Below are 22470 nucleotides of genomic sequence, written 5' to 3' on the forward strand. Positions count from 1 at the left end.
GCTGATTAGACTGGAGAAATTCCATATCTCCAAGCCCAGGGACCGAGAGAGAGAGAGAGTAGAGGAGAGTTAGAGCTCTAGAAAGGGAGGGAGAAACTGGGTGCATAGGGGAGGAAAGGAAAGCAAAAAGGCCCAGGTTAAATTCTCAAGCTTGTGGCTGAGAGAAAACAGGAGACAACAAGTTCTCGCGAGATCTCGAGAACTCTAAGCCTGAGACTAGGTTATTATCGGAAACCAGGGAAATGGAGGCTCGAGCGAACTAGTACAGCATTTGGCTCTCTGAGCTCCGAGGCAGGACGACGAGGGGCGACGGGCCTGAGTAGGAAGTCCCGCGAGGTTAGGCCAAGAGAGCGTGCAGTAGCCGGGAAGAAGTCCCAGGGGCGGGGGCAGTGTGGGAGTGAGAGGGAGGGCACACGTCTTACGTGCTGACGTAGCAGTCTTGCGAGTGAGTATATTAGACCCGTGGCCGCGCCGGGCGCTCCAGAGCCGCAGTTCTCCCGTGAGAGGGTCTTTGCGGTGAACTAAACACATTCGCTCAGCAGCGGAAGACTCCGAGTTCTCGGTACTCTTCAGGGATGAGTCATGTGGCGGTGGAAAATGCGCTCGGGCTGGACCAGCAGGTGAGCTGACAGGAGCCAACCGGGGTGGCTGCCGCATGAGTCCCTCCCCTGACCTAACCTGGCTTATGGCGCAGTGCTAACTGGCACCCTTAGTTTCCATTTCCTGGGTACCTCGGGCTGGCGAGTGTCAGTGCCCCGGAGCTAAGGAGGGATGGGGAGGCGGCAGGAATGCTGGTTGTGGCTGTAGCTCCAGCCCAGACTCCGGCCTGGCCCGCGGTATTGTCCCCGGGCCGAGCACAATGGCGGCTTTTGTGTGTGCTTGCGCAGACGGGCGGAGGGGGAGGGGTTGCTCATTCTCTCACGGGGACGCGCACGCGCGAACCCCGACTGATTAGTGACCCATGGTGGGTGGAGGGAGTGCGCAGCGCGGCGCTACGCCAATGGGGACCCTTTTGGCCTCGGGGGCTTCGGCCCTCCCTCCTCGCGCCGCCGGGACTCCAGTCACGGAGACCCGGCTGCGTCCGGTGTTCCTGTGCTTGCGAGCGGGAGGAACGCGTCCCTGGAATGTGGGAGGGGGCGGCGCGGGGGGGGTGGCCTTCGCTCTGGGTAATGGCGGCGCCCTCCTTTGTGTGGTGCTGGGTGGCTGGGCGGCGCTGTGGCCCACTACTGGGAGAGGTCGGGCCAGCGGGCCCCGGGCCGGCCAGGGCCTGAAAAGGAGGGAGGGAATGGGCATCTTTTTCCGACCGGGCTTCCTTCCCCAGGCCCTTTCTCTTCAGCCTCGTTTCCTCAGGGTCGTTGCAGGCTCTGCGCCGCGGCCGGCGAGGCCGCGTTTCCGGAGTGGAAAGTTTTGTGACGCAGAAGATTCGGGGAAGGGGGGGGTAGGGGAGGGAGTATAGGGCCGCTGCGTGCGCGGTGGCGCTGGGCTCTAGAGACGGAGGTTGATCGCGGCGTGGAACACAGGGAGGTGAGGGAGATGGCGCTGCCCTTCCCTCTTTACTTGCTCCAGACAGTCACGATTTAGCGAAGGGCTGCGCGTTGTTTTTTGCGGATGGGGTGCCGTGAATTGTGTGATGTCGTTATCTTAGTGACGTTTGATCCGGGGATGCGCCAGAGGAAAAATACCCGGAATGTGGCTTAGAGGGAAATAAACAGTTTTGTGGTTGACTTGTTGCTGCCTATGGAATAAAATTTTGGAATTGGTCCCGGGTCTGTTGTCTTTACTGGAATACCCACTTCTAAGGGTTTGGGAGCAGAGGAGAGGACGACGAGTGATCTGAGAGCAGGGCGTTATGGGCTTTGGTGGCAGGAAGTCTGCATCCCTCTGCAACAGTGGTACCAGGCTTCAGATAAGCTCTTTTGTAGGGTGTTCGGAGCCTTTAAATAAACTTCTGCCTATTGTGATTAGAAGGGAAGTTGATTTCACGAACTCTAGAATAATCCTGAAACGAAGCTTAGTGACACAACTTAATTGATTATAGATTTTAATGTAGTCATATGTAATACATTTTTAGGGATGTAACGATCTGTTCTTTTGGGAGCGTGTATTTCCCCGTTAAAAAAACAGTTATACTAAGTCGTCCATATTGCTGACACTTCATAATGTTGAGTGGAGCATTGACGTAAAAAAATAGCACAGGCTATCCCCAGTTTTAACATTTTCATATACTGCTGTTTTAAAGATTCTAGGCAGGAATGAACCTTATTGAAATTCGTAATCAATTTAACTCGAAAAATGAAGCATTCAGGGTCGTTTAGACTTAAGAATCTGCACAGAGCAAATTCACAACGGAGAGAATTGCGGCAATGTAGTCCTAGCAATTTATAGAAACATTTAAAGTTGTTTTTTAGTTCCTGCTGCCATAGTGTAAAGTTAAAAACAAAACTTGTACTGTAATAAGTGCAAGAAGAAAGTTTGTGCTCCTGTTGTGCTTTAAAGTGTCAGGGAGAAAGCATAGCAGCGTTTTTGCCAATAGAAATTCTGAAAGTGAGGTGCCTAAAGTCTTACCATAATTCTATGTATTTTTAAGGCATAACACCTGCTTCCAATTTTCAGTGGCTCCTTTGATGATGCTTGCAGTTCGGCAGTATCATGTTTAGCTTTTAACACAGGATTTATAAACATGTTATGGTATAGCATATCTCTTTTGCAAACAGGTGGCAACAATACTGTGTGACTTGGTCTTTTGTGGCTTTTCGAAAAAAAAAATTTTTTTTTTGCCTGCGTAGGTCCCCCCCCATGATTGGCACTAAATTGAATCCTTTATCGGACATTTTAAAATAATTTAAATTTGAGATTTAGCATAATAAAGTTTCAGTTTGGTGATTTAGGGAGCTTTTACTGTGGGAAATGTTACAGGGAAAATTCATTTTGATTGAATGAGTTAAATTTGGACCCAGTTTCTAGTGGATAGCACCAGTATCTTGGTGTGCTGCCTTCTGCAGTACATACAGTTGTACTATTTTGCATTGTCTTCAAAACATTCTTAGTCACATTCTCATTAACAGCTTTTATATTAGCCCTTTGTGGTAGGCAGGGCAACTATTTGAATGTGGTGCTAGTAAATACTAGAGGGTGGGACTAGTTTTCACTTAGTATAAGGTGCTAACCATCTAACTCTCTTCCAGTTTGCTGGCCTAGACCTGAACTCTTCAGATAATCAGAGTGGAGGAAGTACAGCCAGCAGTAAGTAAAACATTTTATGGATTTATTGAATATCAGAACTTAATATCTTAATATCTCATTGGACTTATTTAAAATTTAAGAATTTGCCCTCTAATTTTTACCGTGTAAAGAATTAATGTAGATGTAGTGTTATGTAGAATTAACGTGGTACTTAGTGACCAGTCTAAAGCATTGTGGCCTTTTCGACAATAAAAGGGACTAGTTGGTTCTCTTGAGTAAAAACAGCTAACCGTTAAAAAGAACCTTGTACAATACACAATTTATCTTTAGAAGAGTTTGATTATGTCCATTATGAATCCTGAGCTCACTTGAGAGGTAGTGGGGATGTATCCATCCCTTTAGAGTGGATTTACTAGAATCAAACTCAGTTAAAGGGAACATGCACTTTCATCAGCTATAGCTACTCCTTTTCTCCCCAAGAACATGAGATTTACCAATAGTACAAGGCTATACTGAATTTTGGGGTGGTGGTTAAGATTTTAAATTACATATCATTCTTTTGAAAAGAAGTTACATATAAAAGTTGTTTGTTTCAAGAGGGGTTATTTGGAGACTTGTTAGATGTTAGTATTAGGGTAGGGGATCTTGATAGTTTATTATTTGGCAGTGGACCTCTGCTTCAGCTCAGCTCTCTTGCCACCTATTAAAACAAAAGAACAAGGGGTATAGGCTGTTCTCATTTTTAGGCTAGAAGGGCCTCACTGGGCACAAAATTACTTGGTGTTTGCTTTCAATTTCACCTTATTTGCCATGCTGAGAATCTTTTAGGAATTGATTATTCTAGTACAGATCTTTTTAATATTTAATTTAATCCATAAGTAAAAAGTTAAAATGTAGATTTGCTAATATTAAAGCAAGTTTGCATTACTTTACTTGGGTATCCATTATTTGGTTTTGCCTCTCATCCATAGTCTAAACTGTATTCCTGCTTGCATACAGAACAACAGTTGACTTAAACTCACCAAGCCCCAAATTAAAATATCCAATTCCTTGAAATCCGCTCCCCTTTGCAGCTTTTCCATGTATATTTATTGTGTTTTGGAACTTACACATAAAAACAAATAAACCTCTTAGTGGCTAATTGTGTGATTTGTTCCATAGTAGTCTTTTAGGTTGGTACAGCAATACTTAAATGTTACAAGTGTTCTTGTTTATATGACAGTTCTCTTAAATCATAGCAGGCCTTTTTAAAAAATTGTGTTAAATAACCACTAGTGGCTAGTTAAATGTATATGTGGATTTCAACTATTAGGTCCCAAGTCAAATTTTTGCTTACCAAGCTCTTTTTAGAAGTTCTCCTTAAGAAGCAATAACCTATTTAAAAGTAGAATCTTTTTTTGTAAGTAGACTGGAAGGCTAGAGATTTAAAAAAAAAAAAAAAAAAAAAAGTTTTCTAGGACCATTTTTTAATAGAAACTTTGGTAAAAGCTTTAGTGTGAAGGTTTTTGGCATTTAATTTTTTATTTCTTTTAGAAGGGCGCTATATCCCTCCTCATCTAAGAAACAGAGAAGCTACTAAAGGTAAGTTTTTGCAAGCAACTTTGTAATTCTAATTCTTGCTGCATTTAAAAGTTAAAGCCTGGGTAAAGTGAGGCAACTTGGGGAAGTCTGTAAACATTGTGCTCTTTTAGGCTTCTGTCAGGACAGGTTCAAATATTAGGATTATTTCAAGGGTTCGGATCCCCATACCAGCCAGCCACCAAAAAAAAAAGACTTATTAACTTTGGAAAAACTTATCTAATGTCACACAGTGGGAAATTTTGCATCCTTGTGTCAAATTCTTCTGAGGCCAACGGCATGGTTTTGTACAGTTTTACTAGTGTTGTGCTTAATCTGTAGCATGGTTTCAATTTTTGTTTTAAAAATATGATTTCAGTTTGAAAAAGGTGGGTGCCCTGCTATGTAAACCAAATTGCATGGTGATAACCCAGTTATTTCTGTCTTTCAAAGGTACCAAAATGAAGATGGGCTTATTGCAGAATAGTTAATAGGTTATATAGCATTGGGCAGGCTCCCAGTAAGTTGAGAGTGATTCTCAGGTTTTATCTCCTTGCCTTAATTGCTTCATTTGAAAGGTTTTGTCCAAGATGTATTACAACACTGAGTGTCTTTTCTCATTACATTTGTCATGTAGTGATAGATAAATAGTAGATGTTTCATATGGGACAACTGATTGGATGCTATAATTCTGTAAAATAGATGATCTAAAGTTTAGAGGAAAAGGGATGGTCAGGAAAACTATTGAAAGGTCAGGAGGAGGGAAGATACTGGATAAAAAGACAGGTTTGGGAGGGTGGAAAAGTCAACAGGAGCCACATAGCTTTCTGTTGTTCCTCTGTCTCCATATGTAGCTTCACTGCCCTGGCAATGCATAGACATAAAATCTGTATTTCTACCAGATCTCTTCATTATCATTCTTTTTAGGTGAAGTTACTGCAGAGTTAGTCTTTACCATAATGGGAGTTCTCAGTGTTCCTTAGAATGTACTAGCTGGAACTGACCCTCATGTATATTTAGTGCTTTTCCTCCTCTTTGTTGCAGTGACAGGGATCAGAGAGGCAGTATCATAGAGGTTTTAGAGCTGGAAGAGATATAGAAATCTAACTCCACTCTATTGCTAGCAAAGGCTGTTGGTCACCTGGCTGGCTAATGGTAGAGATAGAAGGCAGAAAGAAAGTAACTTATCTTGTGAACTGTCTCTATTTAATAAGGTTTCACTAAAGCTGGTTAAACTCTCTACCTGTCTTTAAACCCTCTGTCCTTGGGCTAATTTACACCTTTGTCATCCCCTCTTACCTGAATGTTTATAGCTGTACCCAGGAACTTTTGCACACCAGTGTAGGGATCAGGGTTTCCTTTTTCCAGGCATTCTGCATTCTCATCAAGCTCATAGTAGATGAACTACTAAATAGTATTATTTGACAGTAGTGTGCTTCATGTGTACCCAGCACCACCGTTCTTCTACTTTTTATTATTGAAACTGAAAAATTAAGCTGAGTAATCTGACACTTTAAGAAGCATGTTCTGAATGAATACACCTCTAAAAAACCATGCTGTTTCCCAGTGAACTCATTCACACCTATAAAATGAATAGAAATTAAATCGTGATGGTCATTCATTGTGTTACAGGCAAAGCTATTTTACCTCTTTGAGGTGTTATTCATTTAGAACATTTTTGGACAGTCAGATTGTTTGATTTAGTGTATGGTATTTTGTAGCGGAGAAAATTGAAGATTTAAAAGTTTTGTGTGCTTGTATAAACCAACTCTAAATCTTCTTTTTCTTCTGGTGCCATGATAGTAATACTTCCATTGGCCCTTGAGCCCACAGAGATAAGGTAGAGTCAGTGGAGGCCTTCAAATTCAGGAAGATTGGCAGTACCATACATAGCGTGATTTCTATTTCTAATTAATTCAATGAAATGGGTTTGTGCTTTTTTTTTTATTGAAGGATTCTACGATAAAGATAGTACAGGGTGGAGTTCCAGTAAAGATAAGGATGCATATAGCAGTTTTGGGTCTCGTAGTGATTCAAGAGGGAAGTCTAGTTTCTTCAGTGATCGTGGAAGTGGATCAAGGGGAAGGTAAGTGATTTTTTTGTCTTCTCACCTTACATGTGTACAATAGCAGTTTAGGAATTGGTCTTATAAATTAATAAGTCTTCATCCTGACCACCTATTTGGGTGTTAAGCATTATGTCTGTTTAGTCATTGTAGTTTTTTAGCTGTAAAAGGTCTCTTTTCTGTGTAACAGGTTCAATTTAGTAATAAGATGAAAATATGAATATGCTTTTTGGCATAATGAAATTAGTTATTTTTCTGTTTCTCTAGTTTTATATATTCTATTTAAAAGAGTAAGTTCATCTAGTAAATGGCCTAATTTGGTTGAGATTTTTGTGGACTCTATGACAATTTTTTTAAACACCTTATATTTTTGATTACACAAGTGTGGTGAACTGACCCCATGTGCCTAATAGCTGTGGTTAGTCCTGTGTCCTGATTTTTCGCAAACAGGCCTAAAACTCTAAAAACATCTTAATTCAGGTAAGGATTATTTTCTACCTTTTATCCAAAATCTGTCACACAGGTGCATTGTCCTTTAAGTGACATTTTAGTATAACTTTAGGACAATTGATATTTGGTGTGCTATTCTTCTTTTTCCTATCACTAAATGTATTTGGATGGGCACTTTAAATGAAGGTGTGAGCTATGTGCCAATTTCAAATATATAGGACTTGATTCTTAATTTTGGCATATGTGAGGCCTGTTGAGGCTGTAAGACTTTTTAGAAATATAAAGAAGGGTACTGATTTTAGAAAATGAAATTATGTAAATGATACATAAGATCTGGTTAGTTAGAGAGCCTTACTTGTCAAATAAGAATAAGCCAGAATTGGACCATTGACATTCTTGTTAGATATAATGAATGTCTCCAGGTACCATTCTAGAGTAGTGCTAGGAATATAATAATGGTTAAATGATACAATTCTAATTAATTGCTTGTGCTATTAAGGTTTGATGATCGTGGACGGAGTGACTATGATGGCATTGGCAGCCGTGGTGACAGAAGTGGCTTTGGCAAATTTGAACGTGGTGGAAACAGTCGCTGGTGTGACAAATCAGATGAAGATGATTGGTCAAAACCACTCCCACCAAGTGAACGCTTGGAACAGTAAGTTTTTGAAATGGATGTGGGTTGTGATGAAGCCTTACTAGCTAGTATGACGAGTAAACTTACCAGTTCTTTGATTTTAGGGAGCTCTTTTCTGGAGGCAACACTGGGATTAACTTTGAGAAATATGATGACATTCCAGTTGAGGCAACAGGCAACAACTGTCCTCCACATATTGAAAGTGTAAGTATTTTTGCTTGACCTCTTAAGACACAAAGGGAAGTATAAATGTTTTCACAGCACATCAGAATGGGATGGGCTTCCTAAAGGCATATGTAGACTAAACACCTCATAGGTTTGTGGAAAGAGAGAGGTTGAATTCAGTGTAACTATTATGAATAATTCACTACCTGAAATAGAAAATGGGTCAAAACATAAGAGGAACCCAAAATCAACTCCAATATAGATTAAACATGGGTGTTGACTATTTTCCTTCTCAGTGTAACATGATAGTTTTATTTAAAATCAAAGCCACTGTAAACTAAGTTACAAATTAGCTGTTCAGTTGGTTATTTCCATTATTGTATTTGTATAACACAGAAGTGGCTCCACATAGCATTTCCAGCTATTTAACCCTATTAATTTCTTGACAGTTCAGTGATGTTGAGATGGGAGAAATTATCATGGGAAACATTGAGCTTACTCGTTATACTCGCCCAACTCCAGTGCAAAAGCATGCTATTCCTATTATCAAAGAGAAAAGAGACTTGATGGCTTGTGCCCAAACAGGTAAGCTCACTTGGTAAGAGTAAAACGTTGTTGCACTTTTTCTGTATGTGTTTGGTAGGGTTTTTTGGGGGGTTATGTGGTCTCTGTTGCAACTACTCAGCTCTGCTGTTGTAGTGTGAAAGATGCCATAGACAATATGTAAATTATTGGGCATGGTTGTATTCTGTAAAGTCTTTATTTACAAGAATAAGGGGCGCTGGCCAGTTAGCTTAGTTGGTTAATGTGCAGCCTTGTAATGACAAAGTCAAGGGTTCAGTTTCCCATACTGGCCAGCCACCCCAAAAATAAACAAAGAGCAGGCTAGGCCATAGTTAGCTGGCTCCTGTTACAGATGGACCAAAGAAGTCACTTTTTGGAAAATTTATTTGGGGATAAAGTAAAATTACTAATTAACAAGTAATAAGGCAGTTAAAAAACACGTATCTACCAATGTCCATTCAAAAGTAATAAGCAGGTTTTTTGTGTATGTGTTTGAATGAATATATTTTCTCTTAACAGGGTCAGGAAAAACTGCAGCGTTTCTCTTGCCCATCTTGAGTCAGATTTATTCAGATGGTCCAGGCGAGGCTTTGAGGGCCATGAAGGTAAATATTTCTTTATAAAGTGGGAAATTATTGTAAAATTGTGAGAGCTTTCTAAATGATGCTGAGACTTATTCTAGTATTTCTAATTTAAAACTTTTCAGGTGTAATCTGTAAATTACAAAAGGCGATTGTGTTGTGATGAACATGCACTTTTTTAAAAGGGTAGTAGAGTTTAACTTATTTATGTCTATCTCTTAGGAAAATGGAAGGTATGGGCGCCGCAAACAATACCCAATCTCCTTGGTATTGGCACCAACGAGAGAACTGGCAGTACAGATCTATGAGGAAGCCAGAAAAGTAAGTATGCATTTCAGTGATTATTAGCTTTCTCACTGATTCTGATGAAATGTATTATAACCATGTAAAAATCTTTACCTTAAAGTTAATAAAATTTTTTTGCTTATAGTTTTCATACCGGTCTAGAGTTCGTCCTTGCGTGGTTTATGGTGGTGCTGATATTGGTCAGCAGATTCGAGACCTAGAACGTGGATGCCACTTGTTAGTAGCCACTCCAGGCCGTCTAGTGGATATGATGGAAAGAGGAAAGATTGGATTAGACTTCTGCAAGTATGTTAATTCTTATTTTTTATTTTTTGCCAGCTGGCCATTATAAGGATCCAAATTCTTGGCCTTTAAGAACCATGCTCAAACCAAGTGAGCTAATCGACCAGCCCAGTATGTTAATTTTTAAATGTATGGGGTGCAACATTACGTTTTAAAAATTACTGGCCATTAGTTTTGTGGTATTTATTAGCATCGTCTAAATTTTAAGATTGAAAAGTGATCTGTTTTAGTCATCTAACTTTTACAAAAAGTTTGTTCATAATTTCAGTGTTGAAAAATCAGTAACATTTTAGTAGAGGCTGGGAATGACCAGACCATTACACAGTCAAGTAGTAAGAGCTAATTTGGCTGTGCGATCTTGGATGACTTATCTGGTGGGAGGAATCCTGTGCTATGTCATTGTCAAATCATGCCATGTGAGGAATTCAACATAATAAATACATAATTGTAATTACATACAGATACAGCCACACTAAAACCATCTTCTGATTTCTCCTCAAATTCTAAACTGTTTTCTTTTTTTTTTTTCATTACAGGTATTTAGTGTTAGATGAAGCTGATCGGATGTTAGATATGGGATTTGAACCTCAGATACGTAGAATAGTTGAACAAGATACTATGCCTCCAAAGGGTGTCCGCCACACTATGATGTTTAGTGCTACTTTTCCTAAGGAAATACAGGTACTGTTTGAGGTTGCAAATTTAATTTATTTAGAAATTTGTTGTATTGCAGTAGATAGTAAAAAAAAAAAAAATTTTTTTTCTTTCAGATGCTTGCTCGTGATTTCTTGGATGAGTATATCTTTTTGGCTGTGGGAAGAGTTGGCTCTACCTCTGAAAACATTACCCAGAAAGTAGTTTGGGTGGAAGAATCAGACAAACGGTCATTTCTGCTTGACCTCCTAAATGCAACAGGTAAAATTATGAATAATTTTAGCATTGCTCTGATGGCTTAGGCAATAACCCATTTGTGTCACTTATATTACTTTTCCCTCCTTATTTAAAACATTGTTAAAAGTCTATTTTAATTGCTTCTATTTGCATGTTTACTGAGTACAAAGAGAAACTAAGCAGTATAGTGACAAAAATGCTATAATTTTTAAAATTCAGGCAAGGATTCACTGACCCTGGTGTTTGTGGAGACCAAAAAGGGTGCAGATTCTCTGGAGGACTTCTTATACCATGAAGGATATGCTTGTACCAGTATCCATGGAGACCGATCTCAGAGAGATAGAGAAGAGGCCCTTCATCAGTTCCGCTCAGGAAAAAGCCCAATTCTAGTTGCCACAGCAGTATGTATAATATATCTTATTTTCATTCAAGTTCAGCGTGTTCAAATATTTGCTTTCTTTTAAGTGGGCCGTAATACAATAGAAGTTATTTTCCAGGTAGCGGCAAGAGGACTGGATATTTCAAATGTGAAACATGTTATCAATTTTGACTTGCCAAGTGATATTGAAGAATATGTACATCGCATTGGCCGTACAGGACGTGTAGGAAACCTTGGTAAGTGTTTGATTACTTGATGGTCTGATCCTGTTTTTTGTTGTGATGCTTGCAGCAGAGAACTTTAAGGAATCTTAAATATTAGAATCCTTATTTCCAAGGAATGCAATTAAAATATATTTTAATGATAAAAGTGATGGAAGAGTCAGGTTTTGCTCAAAGCACTTTGAGTTGGTTAAATAGCAAGTTGTAATAATTTTTTAAGTAAAAAATTGTACAGTAGGGTAACTGTAGACCTTTATTTATGTACTTTTTAAAAACTGTTTTAGGCCTGGCCACCTCGTTCTTTAACGAGAGGAATGTAAATATTACTAAGGATTTGTTGGATCTTCTTGTTGAAGCTAAACAAGAAGTGCCGTCTTGGTTGGAAAACATGGCTTATGAACACCACTACAAGGGTAGCAGTCGTGGGCGTTCTAAGAGGTGAGAAACAGATGGTATATAATGAGGGGCATGAGTGTTCACTTATACTTCCCAGCGTTGTTTGCTCTGGGCAAGTAATGTCCAGGGTTAACTTTTCAGTATTTAAGTTAAAAAGCTTAATTTTCTTAGGCTGTCTAAATTCTTTGGGTAAGGGCTATTAGAAAGGGTGACACCAAGGTAGTCTCAGCCTTTCACTGCTAAGGCCTTGAAACCATTATTAGGGGAAATACATGGCTGGGTGGAGAATCGTTTGAATGAAAAAATCAGAAATTGGTCATTGGGAAGTTTTAACAGGAATTGGGTTATTTAGTGGAATTTCATCTTCGTGTGAACCAACATGTGTATTCTTCCCTTGTAGTAGTAGATTTAGTGGAGGATTTGGTGCCAGAGACTATCGACAAAGTAGTGGTGCCAGCAGTTCCAGCTTCAGCAGCAGTCGTGCGAGCAGTGGCCGAAGTGGTGGAGGTGGCCACGGCAGCAGCAGAGGATTTGGTGGAGGTAGTGTTAATTTTTAACCTCATATCTTTGGGAAAGGCATTTTTCCTTTTAGTCATTTTTTTCAATGCGTAATAAAAGCATTGGGGAAGTTCAGCACTGTAGATTGTGTTTTGTAACGTTACATCAAAGTACTTAAAGAAGAGAAGGATTGTTTTTAACCATGGATGACTTAAATTAATTTCTTTTTTAAATCTCTCATTAGGTGGCTATGGAGGCTTTTACAACAGTGATGGATATGGAGGAAATTACAACTCCCAGGGGGTTGACTGGTGGGGTAACTGAGCCTGCTCTGCAGTAGGTCACCCTGCCAAACAAGCTAATATGGAAACCACATGTAACTTAGCCAGACTATACCTTGTGTAGCTTCAAGAACTCGCAGTACATTACCAGCTGTGATTCTCCACTGAAATTTTTTTTTTAAGGGAGCTCAAGGTCATAAGAAGACATGAAAGGAACAATCAGCAGCCCTGTTCGGAAGGTGGTTTGAAGACTTCATTGCTGTAGTTTGGATTAACTCCCCTCCCGCCTACCCCCATCCCAAACTGCATTTATAATTTTGTGACTGAGGATCATTTGTTTGTTAATGTACTGTGCCTTTAACTTTAGACAACTTTTTATTTTGATGTCCTGTTGGCTCAGTAATGCTCAAGATATCAATTGTTTTGACATAATAAATTTACTGAACTTGGGCTAAAATCAAACCTTGGCACACAGGTGTGATACAACTTAACAGGAATCATCGATTCATCCATAAATATTATAAGGAAAAAACTTATGCGGTAGCCTGCATTAGGGCTTTTTGATACTTGCAGATTGGGGGAAAAACAAGCAACAAACGTCTTGAAGCATATTAATGGAATTAGTTTCTAATGTGGCAAACTGTATTAAGTTAAAGTTCTGATTTGCTCACTCTATCCTGGATAGGTATTTAGAACCTGATAGTCTTTAAACAAGCCATTCCAGTCATGATGAGGTGATGTATGAATACATACATACATTCAAAGCACTGTTTTCAAAGTTAATGCAAGTAAATACAGCAATTCCTCTTTCAATGTTTAGGCAGATGATGAAGTGTGAGCTAGCCAAATGTGGGCATACTATTATAGGGAAAGTTTAAAGGTCTGATAACTTGAAATAGGTTTTTAGGAGAATTCATCTACTTAGACTTTTTGAATGCCTGCCATAAATGAAATTGAAATGGTAGAATGGCTGACCACAGCAATGACCAGCCCTCATTAGGGCCCTGGATGATTTTTGGTCTAATAACGCATGCTAGTGTTGATGTTTTTTGGTCAAGATGGTAGGAACAGGAAGAATTATGCAGCAGGCTTTATTTTAAATGCCGATTCACATTACTCTGTTCAAGCTGCGTTGAGATGTTAAACTGGCTTACTATAGACTTTGTAAAAATGGCTCCAGAAGAGTATAACAAACTGAAATCTTTGAGATCACACAGGTTGGAAATATGTACATAACTGCACAAGGTGTCAATTCTGCTCTACAGTGCAGTTTTAGTCAGTTTTAGTTGCATAGGTTTCCATTGTATTTATAGTCTGTTTATGCTAAATCTGGCCAAAGATGAGCACTGTCCACCACTAAAACGCCTCTGCCACTTTGAATTCTGTGCTAATTTTGTGGCCAGAATGAGGTGATCAAAACGCTCAATCTTTTTACAGTGGCATAGGAAGATGGCAAAAATTTCCTAAAGTGCAATAGATTTTCAAGTGTATTGTGCCTTGTTCTAAAACTTTTATTAAGTAGGTGCACTTGACAGTATTGAGGTCATTTGTTATGGTGCTATTTCAATTAGTCTAGGTTTAGGCACTTGTACATTTTGCCCATAACTTTTTACAAAGTACTTCTTTTATTGCACATTCAGAGGATTTTATATATATGTCTTGTGTGCGTGTCCTTAAACTTCCAATCTTATTTTGTCTCTTGGAGATTGTTGAACGCAGCTTGTCTAGGAAGGGGATGGGACTAGATTCTAAAATTTATTTGGGACCATGGGAATGATAGTTGAGAAGAAAACTTTGCACACGACAGATTTCTAGATACTTTTTGCTGCTAGTTTTATGTAATATTTATTGAACATTTTGACAAATATTTATTTTTGTAAGCCTAAAAGTGATTCTTTGAAAGTTTAAAGAAACTTGACCAAAAGACAGTACAAAAACACTGGCACTTGAATGTTGAATGTCACCGTATGCGTGAAATTATATATTTCGGGGTAGTGTGAGCTTTTAATGTTAAGTCATATTAAACTCTTAAGTCAAATTAAGCAGACCCGGCATTGGCAGTGTAGCCATAACTTTCTGATGTTAGTAAAAACAAAATTGGCGACTTGAAATTAAAACATGCCAAGGTTTTGATACACTTGTCTTAAGATATTAATGAAACACTTCAAAACACTGACACGAAGTGTCCAGATTCTCAGATGTTTGTTGTGTGTGTTTTGTTTAGTTGTGTGTATTATTATTTTTTTTTCCAGTGAATGTCTGGCACATTGCAATCCTCAAACATGTGGTTATCTTTGTTGTATTGGCATAATCAGTGACTTGTACATTCAGCAATAGCGTTTGAGCAAGTTTTATCAGCAAGCAATATTTTCAATTATTAAATATTTCAAAAATCATTTGAGTGGATTTAAACTTGCTGAATGTAAAGATTGAACCTCAAGTCACTGTAGCTTTAGTAATTGCTTATTGTATTAGTTTAGATGCTAGCACTGCATGTGCTGTGCATATTCTGATTTTATTAAAATAAAAAGTTGAACTGCACAGTCTCCTTTGTTGTTGTCAATTGTGGTTTATTTTTGGAGGTGAAAATAAAGTTGTGCTCTTGCCTGAATTGTAAAATGTAATTTTTTGGTTGCCATTGAGTTATTTTTTGAGATGCCTTTTGGAGACAAACACTGGTACCATAATTATTTGTAATAAAAGATGAAAACGGTGTTAGTTTGAAACAGGATTTCTGTAATAGATGGAAATCTAAAAGGCCCTTAGTGATACATGGCATATATTACAAATTGGTTTATACTTTAAGCAACTTAAGGGTGAGAGACTCTTTGTTCTCTGAAGTGTTTGATGTGAAGGAGGGTTGAACAGTAGAACAGTGAATTGGGTAAAGGCCAAGTATATTAGTGATCTGAGTGATGGTAAGTATCTACATGGGGGTCAGGGTGATAACATCCATTGTTAACACACACGCTGGCACAGCCGCTACGGGTTAACATGCAATGGTATGAAAGCCATAACTACATATATGTTAACCTCTAGGGTAGAGGTTAGTTTGAACCATGTGAAAGTTATTCTGTTTTTATAGGTTGAATATGGTCAAATACTAGTTTAACCTGATGAAAGTATGCATATTCAGCTTTTGTTTCACTTTGAGTTCTAGGTTTGCAGTATTAAGTTTTTTGCACTGTAAGGAAATACTTTGTTCTGGATAATTACCATTTTCAGAGTCATGGCCTCAAAATAGCAAGCGTAAGGTTTTAGGGCAGAATTTTGAAGCATAATATGCCATATTGATTTTGGAGATAGAAAAGAGGAAAGTAGGTGAGTCTGAATTCAGTCAAAAGTGTGGAGAGGTTGTGTTAGGATTGCTAGATTGAGAAGTAGCCGAAGGTGACTCATGGATTGAAACTGGATTCTTAATTCAAGGTCCCCTTTATGTTAGGAGAGGAGTGAACACTCAAGATAATCTTGGGGAACTACCTAAATTTTTAACTATTTGAGATTACTTATAGTCTAGCACTGTTAGGAGTATAACCCAAGTTTATTATGTTTGCATATTGCTACATTAATTTCTGTGGTTTAGTTTTAGTTATATGTATTTAAATACCTAAATGCTGTTGTCACTCTTCTGCACTGTTAATATATATCCTAGGGTGTTTTTTTTTTTTTTCTTCTTAATTGCTATTTATTTCCTGGGTTCTTAATCTCAGCTGAATTTCAATTCAAATTTTTTTAATGGCTTTATAGGAGCTGTGTTTTCACATGTTTGAAAATGCTTCATGTCTTTATGCTTAAACTATTGTAAGTTTTGTGTTTCCCATGCCCTCAGTTCTAAGTGACCTGCTTGAATAGCCACAGGCTTGTTCTTGGAAGCTCAGTTACCTATATTGGTATTGACAAGTCTCACCTCCTCCCCACCTGAATGCATAGATTTCATTCACTGGATACAAGGCTTTGGAAGTTCTTATTTGGGTTTTGTTTTTTCCTGTTCCATTCTATTCTCATTGAACACAATTCTGGGTGTGTTTAAACCAGCTTTGCTTCATATCTTACTCTCTTTCCAGTTTACAATCTGTTTTTCAGCATATTGTCTATTATGTCTAATGTGGTTTTCCTTTTTATAATGGCTTCAAATTCTTTCCTCATTTTCAACATTGATGTTTTTTTCTCTGAGTTTTCACTACAAACTGGGTTGCCTTCAGGAAAATTCTGAAATAGGACTTTTGACACGGAACACTATGTTTAATTATATTATGGGAGGACATTTTGTGACCTGGAAAGATGTTTATTATGAGAAAAAACCTGAAACAGACCAACACAATTTAAGAGCAGGAAATAGATGTTTCAAAACAAGAGTTAAACATATGACTCAGCAATTCCACTCCTAGGAGAATTCTACCCAGGAGAAATGAAAACTTAACTCTGCATTAGTATTTATATTTGTATGCAAATATTTATGGCTGAATCACTGGAACCAGAAAGTGGAAACAACTCAAATGTCCATCAACTGGTGAATGGACAAACAATGCATTTACGTGAAATGGAATGCTGTTTGGTAATAAAAAGGGATGAGACACTGATAACTTCTCACCATCCTCTGGGGGACTGAACCACATCCCTGATTTCCTTCTCCCTCTTCAAAGGGTCATCAGGTGGGCCTGCCACTAGTCCTGATTTTATTGTATTTAACAGATAACAGTCATGGTTTATAATTTAGGGTTGTTACTGTTTTTCTTGTTACTTTGACGACATTTTATTTCTTGTGATAAGTAGAGTAAAATGCCTCATATCTTTTGCTGGAAATATCCTCCATTCTTCACTTTTTCACTATTACTCTGTTCTCAACAGCACATCTGTATTACCTAACATCAGTCGATTAGTAGTGGTATGCAGAATGGTCTCTGAAGTTCCACTCCTGACCCCAGTCATCAGATAGGATCTTTCAGTGCAAGGCAAAAGTTGATGTAGGTTTCGTTCAAAACCTGATTTGGGTGTCTGCTTGAGTGTTGGGCTTTGGGAAATGTAGTGATGAGTTCAGATTTGTCCTTTCCCTCTTGGAGCCCAGTTAGCTTTCTTTGGTGGTTCCTCAATTTGGTGCTGCAATCGAAGTACCTGGGAAATAGGGCTGGCCCATGGCTCACTTGGTAGAGCGTGGTGCTGACAACACCAAGTCAAGGGTTAAGATCCCCTTACCGGTCATCTTTTAAAAATTAAAAAAAAAAAAGTACCTGGGAAATGATTCTAGGTTGACTCCTAACAGAATCTCCTCTGGGGGTTTGATTTTTGGTTTTTGCCTTTGTTTTTATCCCTAAAGCTCCCCAGGCAATTCTGATGCAGCAAACTTAGGTATAGAGTCCACTATTCTCTACCCTTTCATCATCTGTTCCAAACTTCCAATTGCCGTTATCATTTTTCTGGTACTTATAGAAGAATATATTCCAAATTGTAATAGATACTGGAACCAAATTAATGGTATTCAATTAAGTGGCCCTTATGGTGTGGTACTAGTCTGCCACTGCTGCTTTAACTTATTCTAGTCTGCCACTGCTGCTTTAACTTATTTCCCATACCTTATATAGTAGCCGAATGTGATGCTATTGTCTAGACACATCCTGCGCTTTCTTCCACCTCTGCCTTAGTTTTTGCTCACACCTTGTTCCTTCTAACTAGAATTGGACCTAAATTAATGTTTTAAAATAATTTTATGTTACATACTGTACTTAGAATATTAAGCTGCCATTTACAATTACTTAGTGATGTGGAGAAAATACTTGCTCTAATGAATGGATGAAAGTAGATTACATGTAAGTGTGCAGAATGATCTCAACTATGTTGAAAATACGTAGAAAACCAGAAGGAAATCTGCTAAAATAGTAACCGTTCTTGCTTCTGGTTGAAATTATAAAGATTTTCTACTGCTTTATACTTTCCTGTACTGCAGAAATTTTATACAATTAGAATATATTTTCCAATAAAACTTTAAAAAATTTTTTTTTTTTTTTTTTTTTTTTTTTTTTAAAAGATGACCGGTAAGGGGATCTCAACCCTTGGCTTGGTGTTGTCAGCACCACGCTCAGCCAGTGAGCAAACCGGCCATCCCTATATAGGATCCGAACCCGTGGCCTTGGTGTTATCAGCACCACACTCTACCGAGTGAGCCACGGGCCGGCCCAAACTTTAAAAATTTTTAATTTGGAAATGATTATAGATTAACAGGATGTTGCAAAAATAGAGAGGTCCAGTGTACTCTTCACCCAGTTTCCCCCCATGGTAACATCTGGCATAACTGTAGTACAAAATCCAAACCAGGATATTGCCATTGGCACAATCTATGGACCATCTTCAGATTTCACCAGTTTCACTTCTATTCACTTGTGTATGTGTAGTCCTATGCAGTTTTGTCACAGGTGTAGATTTGTGTAACCCCCTCTACAGAACTATTCCATCATTATAACACTCTACCTCATGCTATCCACATTCTGTCCCTAACCCCTGGCAACCACTCATCTGTTTAACATCTTTAAAATGTCATTTTAAATTTATTATATAAACGGAATTGTGTAGTATGTGACCTTCGGAGGTTGGCTTATTTTCACTCAGCGTAATATCCTTGATCAATCCAAGTTGTCGCAAATAATTCATTCCTTTTTATTGCTGAGTAGTATGGATGTTCTGTAGTTTATCCGTTCAGTCATTGAAGGACATTTGGCTTGTTTCCAGTTTTTGACAATTACAAAAAAAGCTGCTATGAACATTAAGCTTCGTATGAACGTATGTACAGGTTTTTGTGTCGACATAAGTTTTCATTTCTTTGGCATAAATGGCCAGGAGTGCACTTGCCAGATTATTTGGTAAATATGTGTTTAGTTTAAGAAACTGCCAAACCATTTTCCAGAGTCGCTGTACTATTTTACATTCCCGCCAGTGGTGCAAGAGAGATCCAGTTTCTCTGTGTCTTCACCAACATTTGGTATTGTCATTATTTTTTATTTTGGCTGTTCTAATTGGTGTGAAGTGATATCTCATTGTGGTCTTAATTTACATTTCCCTAATGGCTAGCTTCATTGAACATCTTTTTATTTTTTTAACTGAAACATAATTGATTGTATGTATCTGTGGGGTTCAGTGTTGAATATCTACACCTGTATGCAATATGTGATAATATGTTCAAATCAGGATAACCACGATATTCATTATTACACAATGTAATCATTTTTTGTGGCCCTTTATCAATTTCTTGCTAACCTCCCCTCCCCCCATCCCCTTACCACCTCTGGCGGCCTCAGTTCCATTCTGTCTTTTGAACATCTTTTTGTGTGCTTATTTGCCACTTTTCCATTCTCTTTGGTAAAATGTTAAATTTAAAATGACATTTTAAAATTGATTGTTTTCTACTGTTGAGTTTTGAGAGTGTTATTTTTTTTGGCAGCTGGCTGGTATAGGCATCCAGACCCTTGACCTTGGTGTTATAGCACCGTGCTCTAACCAACTGAGTTAACCGGTCAGCCCTCATTTATTTTCTGTTTTTTATTTTTATTTTTTGAGAGTTCTTTATTCTAGGTACAAGTCGTTTGTCAGTTACATCGTTTGCAAATATTTTCTTAGCTCGATTTTTCATCTTAACAGTCTTTTGCAGAGCAAATGCTTTTAATTTTTTAAAACATTTTACATTTCGATGCAGTCCAATTTGTCAGCACTTCCATACATATATGGATCATGCTTTTGGTGTCATGTCTAAAAATTCTTTAGCCCTGGGTCCTAAAGATTTTCTCTTATTTTTTTTTCCTACAAATTTTGTAGTTTTACATTTAAATCTGTGATCCAGGGGCCGGCCCGTGGCTCACTCGGGAGAGTGCGGTGCTGATAACGCCAAGGCCATGGGTTCGGATCCTATATAGGGATGGCCGATTGCTCACTGGCTGAGCGTGGTGCTGACAACACCAGGTCAAGGGTTAAGATCCCCTTACCGGTCATCTTTAAAAAAATAAAAATAAAAATAAAATAAATAAATCTGTGATCCACTTGAATCCATATTAAAGGTGTGAGGTTTAGGTTGAGGTCTATTTATTTTTTAATTTATGGATCCCCAATTGTTCTAGCATCATTTGTTGAAATGACTATCCTTCCTCCATTGAATAACTTTTGCACCTTTGTCAATAATCAGTTGGCCATCTTTGTGTGAGTCTGTTTCTAGATTCTCTGTTCTGTTTCATTGATCTGTGTGTTTATTCCTCCACCAATACCACACTGTCTCAATTATTTTTACCTATATAGTAAACCTTAAAATTGGGTAGAGTGATTCCTCCCACTTTATTATAGTTTTTAAAAATTGTTTTAGCTCTTCTAGTTTCTTTTCCACGTAAATTTTAGAATAAGCTTTTCAATATCTACAAAAAATCTTGCTTGGATTTTGATGGTAATTTTGCTAAACCAATAGATCAATTTGGGGGAGAATTGAGATCTTTACTATGTTGAGTCTAAATCTTATTTTTAACTTGTGAACTCAGAATATCCAACTAACAGGAAAAATTACCTAACATGGAATACTCTTATTTATTCATCCTAGAATCATGCTCTTCTTTTGGATACATGTCTGTGGAGCAAGTGTCTCCGTGAAATGCCACAATTTGTGAAGATAGTTCCTGCAGGAATATTCAGGAGTCCAGCTTCTAGTTACGGCAGCGTTAGGTATTTCAGATCAACCTTCCTGTTGAAGACAACCATGAAAAATCATGCAGGCTTTCCCATTCCGTGTCTGTAAGCACCTTTTGGAAGGGTTCCTATCTGGAACAGAGACAGAGGCTTCCCGATGGTCAATTTTAAGTGAGTAACTGAGCAGAAAATGCAGTATTCAGCTAATCCCAAACTTGGAAGAAACCTTAAAGCTTTTCATTTCATCTTCTTAAAGCTCATCATTTTGAGAGTACTTTGGAATCTTACTTGAATATTTATTCTCAGCATGCATTCAACTTAATTACCATAATGTCCCAGAATTTTAATAACACTTAAAATTTTCACCATGGAACCATGTCCTTGAATGGTACTGTTGTGACTTCCTGTAGAAGTTTTTTAATTGGAACACACTTTGGGCAGAGCCTTCCCTTTCACAGGGGGCACAGAAGTAGCTGCCATGCAGGATTTGCAACCCTCTTTATAGGGATTTTGCAGAAACCTACAGCATTAACAGTGTTCCTTGTAAGAGAACCTGTGGGATAAATTTATCTTGGGTGTCAGTGTCACAAACAGGCTTTGCTTCTAAGAAACATGTTTTTATCTTATAAACACTGGGAAAACTATACATGGTTTTACTGTGGCCCACCTGCAGGAATGAGTTCTTACAGCGTTTATTAACAATACCCCTTGTTGCATTTTAGCCTACTCATTTTCTCTTTTCTTACTTTTTCATTTTCTTGCATGGATATCTGAAAGTTGCTTCCAAATTTTGGAGTGAGATAAGGTATAAATATGTAAAAGGAAATTTTAAAGCTATTGTTTGCTTGTTTGTGTATATGTGTGTGTGTGTACGTGCTGTTTTGGTTTACCAAACAGGAATTTTTTGAGACAGGAGAACTTAGATTTAACAGTGATAATAAAGATTTTTAAAAGGAAGGGAGGTGATTCCTACCTAAATTTTGGCTGCAAAGCAACACAGGTAATCCTGCTCCAGCATTGGGATACAACTCTTAGGTTTTATCTGATTCTAAAGGGATGTTGGGTTTTATCTTCACATACTGTGGCTTGACAGAAGGTCATCAAGACTGGATGGTTCCAATGACTGTATTCTCTACTAGGGGAGATGAAACTACTAATGATATATTTTTAGTGGTAGTATCAATAGGGTGGGAACAGCTATAGACTTACTATGTTTTAACAATCAAGCAGTCAAAATAAAGGTGTTTGAAAATGTGCTTAGTACCAGAAGACAAGGATATATTTTGGTAAGAGCTCTGTATAAAACCCTAAGTAAGAGAGAAAGTAGCAACACCCTGGCTGTATTTGTGCTTTCTCTCCACT

General features: G+C 38.3%; 1 protein-coding gene across 2 annotated transcripts; it reads left to right on the plus strand.

The window, feature by feature from the left end:
• The first annotated feature begins 453 nt into the window (after positions 1–453).
• DDX3X (DEAD-box helicase 3 X-linked) lies at positions 454–15067 on the plus strand. 2 transcript variants are annotated; one of them, XM_063083104.1, is made up of 17 exons: positions 454–620; positions 3186–3243; positions 4717–4764; positions 6694–6826; positions 7755–7913; positions 7997–8096; positions 8507–8642; positions 9141–9226; positions 9425–9523; positions 9633–9793; positions 10327–10471; positions 10561–10705; positions 10901–11082; positions 11179–11296; positions 11566–11719; positions 12081–12217; positions 12420–15067. In XM_063083104.1, exons 1-17 carry the CDS (start codon positions 576–578, stop codon positions 12497–12499), a joined length of 1986 nt encoding a protein of 661 aa, XP_062939174.1. In that variant the 5' UTR covers positions 454–575; the 3' UTR covers positions 12500–15067. The 2 variants fall into 2 exon arrangements, with proteins under 2 accessions (XP_062939174.1, XP_062939173.1); XM_063083103.1 differs by having other exon boundaries at positions 455–620; positions 12078–12217.
• Positions 15068–22470: the final 7403 nt, after the last annotated feature.

The sequence above is a fragment of the Cynocephalus volans genome, chromosome X (assembly GCF_027409185.1).
Source record: "Cynocephalus volans isolate mCynVol1 chromosome X, mCynVol1.pri, whole genome shotgun sequence".
Taxonomy (NCBI): Eukaryota; Metazoa; Chordata; class Mammalia; order Dermoptera; family Cynocephalidae; genus Cynocephalus; species Cynocephalus volans.